The sequence below is a fragment of the Henckelia pumila genome, unplaced genomic scaffold (assembly GCF_033568475.1).
Source record: "Henckelia pumila isolate YLH828 unplaced genomic scaffold, ASM3356847v2 CTG_461:::fragment_3, whole genome shotgun sequence".
NCBI classification, from domain to species: Eukaryota; Viridiplantae; Streptophyta; class Magnoliopsida; order Lamiales; family Gesneriaceae; genus Henckelia; species Henckelia pumila.
The window spans coordinates 3,632,838-3,642,001 of NW_027331831.1; the positions used below are offsets into that span (position 1 = coordinate 3,632,838).

The following is a 9,164-nucleotide window of genomic DNA, read 5'->3' on the forward strand; positions in this document are numbered from 1 at the left end:
CTTGAATGAATGGAATAATAAAACTATAAGACATCGTTTGGTTTGAGCTATGATATAAGTAATATATAGATATATAGTATAATGTAATAAAAAATAAATAAGAAATTATAGTTAAAATTGTATTGGATTTGATTGATAGATTATGATTCATTTGATTTGATTGATTAAATTTTATATAAAAATGTTAAATGACTATTTTGTCTTTTTAATAATAAATAAAATAAAAATTATATTATTTATAAGAGATAATATAGTAATTTGAATTCAATGATTTGATTGATATGAGATAAATAATTAATGATTTGATTGATGCAAAATAAATAATTAATATATAGATAAATAATATGATAAGAAGAACGTGAGATTAGATTAGATGCGTTATATATATATTAATAATATCGTGAAAAGAACGGTGCCTAAAAATACAGGAAATGGGATACGATGCAAAATGTGGTGTTTTGAATACAATCAACATAAACATACAATTTACTAAAAAAAATAAAAATAAACATACAATAAAATATATCCAAATGAATAGTAGATTCTTTATCCTCAAAAATAATAAAAAATAAAAATAAAAAAGAAGAAGATTCTCTAATCTTTATATATACACATAAATGAGAAATATCCACATCCGCGACAATTTACAACTTAATCTCCACCGTGAAAATAATCAATGGACCAAATCAATCGGGGCCCAGGCGAAAAAAACAACTAGAAAAACCCCTCCACCAAGAAACATTACCCCATTATTATTATTATTATTATTATTATTATTATTATTATTATTATTATTATTATTTGTATTCATCAAAGGACGGCTTGACCTAACACTTTGATTCCAATAACGAAAGGCACCTGGCTTTGCTGTGTCCAATTACGATTTGACACGTTCCACTTTCTAGAAACGACGTCGTCTACCGCCGGGCACACACGGCCGCCGCCAAACTGGAAGAACTCTCCATAAGTCAACGTTCTAAATATAGCATTCATTTCCTTCTAAATAAATAAATAAATATTAGCATTCATCAACCACGGTTCGATTCCTGCCTCAACCCCCAAAAAATCACTTCTTCATCCTCATTCCAAATCCATCTCAAATTGGCAAAATCTTTTCCAAATTATAATTCAAACTAACTAATAATACCACACCCAATTTTCAAATTACTAAATCACTTCATGTTATCTTTATTTTTGGTTCTCACATTTATTTAAAAAATTTATCTCCTCAACCCATGGAGCGTAATACCTGCACTTATTTCACGGCTACATCAAATGTACAACTCGAAAACAATCGCAATTAGGCGAAAATATAATAACACAGATAATTTCCTTTCATTTCTAGAATACATGAACACAGCAGCCTAAAGGCACAAACTACACATTTACAGTTTTGTCCATTGACCGTAAGTAAACTAAGAGGCCAAAATTATAGAACAAAATCCCATAATCTACAACCACACCGTAAGGCCTAAAAAGATGTATGTGGATTTCACAGACCAAACACTTGAATATGCTATTTTATGTTATATATATAATATCAAACTTAGTAATTGTTTTTATTATTTCTACATACTTGGCTCCTGCCCAACAATATTTCACATTCTATAATTTTTATATTGCCTCTATTTACAATGTGGCACCCCCTAGATTGAAAGGAGAAGAAGAAGAGGAGCTAAATCAGCCACAGAGTGAGGTTTTGGGCTATCCTTTTTCTTCCTTTCCTTCTTTTTTTTTTTCTTTTTTTTTTTAATTGGTGATGGGGAGAAGGCCAATTTCAGTTTGTAAAGGGGCTATACGGGAATTTCATATTTCAACCAGAAGTCCTCCCATTGGGGCTCTATGGGGAATTCCCTTTCTTCGCTTGGCGGTTCGGTAACTAGCAGACGTAGGAGGCGGCGTCGATGGGACAAAGCTGGGAGGCTTGTTGGTGCTCCGGCCGTGGACGCGGCTGCTGCTGCTGCTTTGGGAGTCATCTGAATCCTCCGCCGCCGCCAGACGTGGCCTTCTCTTCTCCGGTGACAGCTTATTCTTTTGGATACCGACATTTGTCGATGTCCCAACAATCTGAGGAAATAAATATAATGAAAAACCGAGTGAGTGAAGACACCAAATCGCCAAGAATCTGCAAAACTCACGATTAAAATGCAAGAGTTTAGGGGTCGGTGTAGAGTAAAAGAAATGGTGGGATTATCTGTACCTTGCAACCGAGCGAGCAGAATCTGAAGGAATCGAGAAGGCTACGCTCGCAGACTTCGCAGGTGTTGGTGACGCCTTTCCCAGGCCTAGGCTGTGGCCTCTCATTCAAGAAAACTACCTTAGCACTGTTGATTATGTATGTCTGAACAGAGCTGATGTCAAGAAACTTTTGGATTTCAGACACCCTGATAACATCGTGGTATGATGACCTCCTTATCTGATGAGAGCAAAAAAAGATAAATAAGTTCAAAATTACAAAACCCCTGAATTCTAACATCCAATTAGGCAATGCAATGTGAATGGGAAATGCGATACAAGGTAGACATTTCACAACTTTATCTCAGTTTGCAGGTCAACGCTATAAAAAGATGAAGGAATCTCGAAAAAAGAAGGGTAGCAATAGCATTGATAAGACCAAAACCAAATCTTCAAGAAACACATGAAACAGGGGAAACCACAAAGGGGCGGAAATGGCAGAAATCCACAGCCTGAAAACATTGAAAAAGGTGAATGAATTTTGAAACAAGAAATTATACCTGAATAGCGCGATGGTCCTTGTGGTAAGCCAAACAGAGTGAACAGAGAGGACCATTCATACAGTCCAAACAGTACATATTGCATTCACTCTTGTGTGAATCAACGTGAAATTTGCATTGAACAAAGAATTGCTCCTTCAACAGAGGCTTCAGCCATGGCGGCCACCTGTTGTCCTCTTCATCGGGTCCTCCAGCTCCCTGAAAAAAAACCCAAAAACCCGCCATTCAAGAAACGAAAAAAACAAAAAGAGAGAAAGAAACCCACAAAAGAAAACAACCCCAAATGAACATATCAATCAACAGCTCATGAAATTACCATTACCATGATTCTCCTATTCTTGGGCTTGATTTCACGGACACCCGTTTCTTGATTATCGATCGCCAGCTTGAATGATTCGGCAATACACTGAGTGCTGAACACAACAGACTTGTCCTCTCCTCGCACTATTTAGAGAAAAAAGTGTTGTGTGCGTGTGTTTTTCTACAATGGAGTAAAGGTCTTTTCTTGGAGAGAAAAGAAAAGGTGGCTGTGGGATGGAAAGTTTTTGTGTAGAAGTGGAGGCGAGGCGGTGAGAGAGAAACATAGAGGGGATGCATCGTTCTTATCCTCTCGTAGTCTCATATACACATAAGCTGTGTCCGAACCTAAACCCGAGGCTGAACCTGTAGATACGTTGGATGCAAGGAACTGACCTCCTTCTTTCCTTTTATTTTAATGTCATTATTATATATTTTTATTTTATATATATATATTCTCTCTAATTTTACTTTATATTATATGTATCTCTCATTGCCTTTCCTTTTCATGTGTAACATATTCTTGCTTTGGTCTTATCAATTAGAGCATACGAGTTCTTTTATTGGGTAAAGATACATGATATGTATTAATTGTTGATGCCTCGTGTACATAAACTAAGTCGCGTTTGGATGTCATGTCTAACGTTTTTTTACTTTCGAGATTCAATTATAAAAAACTAGTGTTTAATGTTAGTTTCATGTCTTAATACAGTCCAAATTCACAAGCTCGTTGATTGTGATAAATCGAAGAGGATTAGTCTAAATCTTGGCCATACCTTCTTGTACATATAATTTAGTGACAATGTAACCTGTCTTCGAGAATATGATAAAGCATGATCATTACGAATTAGGTAGAATTATTGTGTGTTTTTTATTAAATTAGGAAATTTTTAATCGTGGAGAGAACCAACCAACCAATAAATATGGGATAGTTCAATTTGATGTTGTTAATTAGATAGTGAAATTTATTTCCTTTAACAGTGTATATATAACTTAAAAGTGAAGAAAAGAAGATGAATTCAAAATATCCCTTTTTTGCAGTATCGTGAAGGCAGTAATAAAAAAATAATAATCATATAACAAATAAATAAACTCCTTGATTCGTATTCTCTATGCTATATTTTGATAAACTACAATTCATATAATAATTATTTTACGGATTAGCATTTTTTTAAATAATAATCATGACACAGTAATGCATCATCATCCCATTTTTAGTATAATTTACACTCATCTTAACATTATCCTATCTTGTGAAAAAATGTAAAATTTATTAATCTTATGAGAATTTGTTTTATCCATTTAATTCAATTTCAAAACATCAAATTGTCTCGTACTGAGCAATAATTTAAATTTGTTCTATACGTAACACCGTAATTTAATTTAATTTTATAAAATTAATTTGGAACAGTTATCCTTCTTTCTTTCGTTTTTTATAAATTTTTTTTTGGGAGCAATTTCAAATAAATTTTTAATAAAATTCATATTCATACCCAAAAAAAAACATTATCTTTTTATATGAGAAAGTGATTGGATTGGTCAAGATACCCCATCTTCGGGATGTGGTGCTGTTTAATTGATGCGCATCTTTTAATACCGTGAGGTTTAACTTGATTAACCTATTAAAAATTATATGTATTACAAAAATAAATTTTATCTTTTTTCAAATTTTGATTTAATTTAATAAAAATGTAGTCGAAACTTAAAAGCTGAACAAAAACAACCAATGTCACACATGACAGCATATGATCAGGTTCGAAATTTTAATGTCTACACTAAGTCCACACAATTCGTTATTCCCTTTTACAAAAATATAAAATCGACTATTTAAAAAAAAAATAAAAGAAGAAGAATAAGAAGAAGATAAATTTGATACAAAACGAAATTAATTCACCTTTCTCATTAATTTTTCCATCAAATTATGTTTGTATTTATCGGCAATGCACTATATTTGTTTTCTTTTCTTGCTCTTTTTTTTTTTGGGTATTACCATCGCATTATATTTCTTGGTTATGGGAAGGACAAGAATCCATGTAATCTTGATGTGGAAATCTACTTTTGCAAAAGTCCCAAATTTTTTTGTATTTTTGCTGCAAAATGATACGTTATCAGCATTTTTATTCCGCAATTTATTATGGTTTCGTTTAATGACAATAAATTAATTAAATTCGTGAAAATAATTGATCAGTTTATTTTCAAATACATATGTTTTAGTCAGAAAAACTCCAAAAGAGATTGTAGACTAGGGTTAAATGAATCGAATCGAGTAGCATATAAATTTTTAAATTCGAAAAATTTGAATATGTCTGTGGACTATTCAAATTTTAAACTATTATTTAAAAAAGAAATATTCAAAACACTCAAAATATATTTTTTAAAATTTATAATTGTGATATCTTTTCCTATATATAAAGAATTTTTCTCTACAACATCTTTTGTTTTACCAAAATTGTCATTTATTTATTTTTTTTAAATTTCAATATTTTAAATTGCATTTTAGTCTCTCGATAATTTTTATAATTGTAATTTAGTCATTCGATAACTTTTATATCACATTAATAAAAAAATAATATACAAGTACGTATCGCGTGCATCAATATACTAATATTAATAAAACATTAAAATTCTTGATTTAAAAAAAAATAGGCTAAAATTATCTTCAAAACAAGTTCAACTATTTTTGAGTCTGACTCAAGTTTGATAATTTCGAGTCTAAGACTCTAAATTACATATATTTTTAGTATGATCCATGGGTTTACACTTTACACTCCTAATGTGAAATTTCAAAGGTCTTATGATTTTCGGTTTATATTACTAGAAAAAATGACAAGATGATTATAGTTATTTTGTGTTGAAAATTTATATTTGAAATCATTTCATGTAAGCGAAAACTTAAATAATTAAATAAATTTTAATAAATTTAAAAATATTTATAGTACAATGCACCAGAGTTTCCGCCCTTATGCTATGAAATTAGAAACACCCAAATTTCATTTATCACTTCATGCTGTTTATTTTCAGAATAATCTCTGTAAAGAATACACTCATCATGAAATAATTGGGAAAAAAAAGTATCAGTGGAAATTTCCATTGGATACAAAATCTTGTAGAAGATAATAGATATATACTTACCCCAATATAGGGCACTGATATTTCTAGATCCATATATTTATGGTAAGTGATAGCATGCTGAATGCAGTGTTAAAAAAAGCGAAAATTATTAAGATATGTTCGATGTGGATGACTGAATGTAAATTATTCAAATTTAATATAATGAAAATTAATATTTTTTTATGATTTGAGTTAAATTACTTAAATAAAATATTTATTTCATAAAATTGATCACTAGATTGTCTCTAGAACTTTATGAACAAAAAAATAAAATACAATTAATCGGGCATATCCACAATACTATAAATAATTTTTTTTTTTTTTAAAAAAAAAGGAAAATGAACATACATTAATTTTAGGTTAGTTTGGTTGGAGTCATGACTCATGAATATGATCCGACCTTTTATTTTCGAAAAATAAATTACAAATATTTTTGTGCAACCGCAGTTGTACTAAGTAAACTCTACTTCACATTGTTTTAAATTTTATTCAAAACCATATAAAAATTTCGTTCTGTCGTCCAAGAATTTCCCGATTCTTATATTTTAATTAACCAGTGCTTGTTATTAATTAATTAAATAAAAATTCAATGGGAAAAAAAGGCACTGATCTTAATGCACACAGTAATAAATAAAGTCACGTTGTATAATTGCGTGCTCGAATTGAGTATCTTTCTGAATTAATTAATTAGTCGCTAGTGAAAATATGGCAGATGGCTACATGTCGATTGTCGACGCACGATTTATTCTCATACATGTCCTCGGGCAACGCGTAATTTATTATTCATACCTGACGCATACACCCACGTGTTAAATTTATGGTAAAAACTTGAAATTATATAAAATGACGATATTAGTTAAATAGTACTCCTACCATAAATGATCTTTTTTTCAGACAACAGAATTTATAACCTAAGGTCATTTGAGAAAATACTTGGATGGAGTATGAAATCTACCAAAATGACTTATAAATAATCAGTCGTGGATTTGAAATATGTTGTTGAATGGATTTCATTTACCGAACCAAACTTATTGTCGTCAGAAAATTGATATTATGCATTTGGAAGAAATCTGAGTAATTCGTGAAGTTCGGGTGAATGGTTATTAATCAAATGAATCAAACGAGCTAACTTTGTGGGCTGTTAGAAACATCACAAAGCAAAATTGAGTAACGTCATAGTTTTTTGGCGAAGACACTCTTACGTACAAGTTAGTAGTTATTTAGTAAATAAATCTAGAGATGTAGATCATAAGACTATAGAGAGTGTACCCTAAATATGGGAAGACAACTCGAGTTGTTTATAGATGACTGAACGTTTCCTTGCGTTTGAGTCACTTATGAGATTTTAAGATTTTATAGGTCTTATTCTAAAAATATATATTTTATGAGTCTTGATAAAATGTTTCTATACATAATAATTAAAATTAGATGGACATCCATTGAGTCGAGTCATTGAGTTTGAACTCATAAAATAATCGAATTGGATCATAACCAATCAAAACCAATGAATTTATTATCGTGAATTCGAAATCGTACGTAGAAAGAGTAGGGAGGGGTCATCTATTGATTTTCGAGCATCTAAAAAAGAGGACTACAAAATTTTGATCCGGAAGGCAGCCAATTAGCTAACTTGTGGTGTATGTATGATCCATGTGTTAATGAAACATAAGATTAAAATAAATAAAAATAATAATTTGATGGGTATATTTAAGAATATAGACATAAAACAAATAAGCCAACGCACTTTAATTCCAACGGATGTTTCCATGCATGATGCGAGAAATTTTAATCGATTAATGGCATTCTACATTATTCCTCGATAAAATTAATCGTGAGTATATTATATATATGTCACTTGCCAAAAAGAACCATAGAACTCAATAATTGATAAGGCTTGGCTAAAGTGTCAAATAATAGAAACGCAAAGGCATAATATACTAATGCTTTAATACCTGTGCAATGATGTGTACAAAGCAACAAATATTTGATTAAAAATTGATTCAAACACCCCAATTTAATTGTCAAGTGGGGCATTGTTCTTGTTACTTCTATGTCACATAATTTTTCTTCTATTCAAAGAGTTGTTTTTTTGGACCATACAGGCCAGCATCATACCTTTACCCGATTTAAAATTAGGATTTATTACTTTGTTTTCCCTTTTTTGAGGATTTAAAATTAGAGGATGGAGATCAAGCCAGATCACTATCTTTACTATGATCAAACCTATGCATGCTCGAGTCAAACACACGAACGATTAACTCGATACCCAACCCCTACTCGTCGCCGAGTTTGTGTTAGGGTTTGATCAAGAAATGGCAGTGACAAGGGCTGGTATATGATATACCATTTCAGTCGCGCGCCCATATGTTGCGAAAAACTTTCTTCATTGGGTTCGGCTTGTCTTTGGTTGAGAAACTACATATTGAGGGTGAATAACCTATTTTCAGCTATGAGTACCATATTTTTTCAGCATGTATAATAAATGTTAAAATGTATATATCTCCTTGAAAAGCAGCAACAACTCCAAGTTTGAAACTGTATTTATTGAGTGTGGCTGTGAGGCCAGCTCAGAAGATTGTTTATTTATTTAATATTTAATAAAAGATGGGTATACATGTGAGAAGCTTAATACATAAGCCCATCAATTTAAACAAACATTGGGAGGCCCATAAATACGTATAATGCAAATCAATAATTGGGCCTCTCTAACGTCAAAATCTGCTGTTGGATTGGATCCATTTGAGCTGAAATCACCTCTCGCTTTTGGTCCATTTCCTATTTCATTGAGAGACGCCGAATGCTTGCCCCGAAATTAAAGAGAACAAAAATTCAACTTTAAAATAATATATGAAATAAATTAACAGCAATAATGTTAATATTTTAAATTAAAAAAATAAATATAATTAAAAATAGCAATATTAAGTAATAATATTTTCAAACTAGGGATGGATAAATTTTTTACTAAACTAAAATGATGGGCAATACCGATTTGATGTGAAAATCGAGTTTGTTTACGATTTG

General features: G+C 31.0%; 1 protein-coding gene across 1 annotated transcript; it reads right to left on the reverse strand.

Annotated features, from left to right (window-relative positions):
- Positions 1 to 1,313: 1,313 nt before the first annotated feature.
- LOC140871525 (protein RGF1 INDUCIBLE TRANSCRIPTION FACTOR 1-like) lies at positions 1,314 to 3,338 on the reverse strand. The gene is made up of 4 exons (XM_073274060.1): positions 3,058 to 3,338; positions 2,736 to 2,933; positions 2,201 to 2,416; positions 1,314 to 2,067 (listed from the first exon to the last, which is right to left on the reverse strand). Exons 1-4 carry the CDS (start codon positions 3,058 to 3,060, stop codon positions 1,807 to 1,809), a joined length of 678 nt encoding a protein of 225 aa, XP_073130161.1. The 5' UTR covers positions 3,061 to 3,338; the 3' UTR covers positions 1,314 to 1,806.
- Positions 3,339 to 9,164: the final 5,826 nt, after the last annotated feature.

What these genes read in the sequence shown, in the direction of transcription:
- LOC140871525 (XM_073274060.1), bottom strand. An exon ending in AGGACCATCGCGCTATTCAG is followed by an intron (nt 2,417 to 2,735) that starts GTATAATTTCTT and finishes TGCTCTCATCAG; the next exon opens with ATAAGGAGGTCATCATACCA. An exon ending in TCTGCTCGCTCGGTTGCAAG is followed by an intron (nt 2,068 to 2,200) that starts GTACAGATAATC and finishes TTATTTCCTCAG; the next exon opens with ATTGTTGGGACATCGACAAA.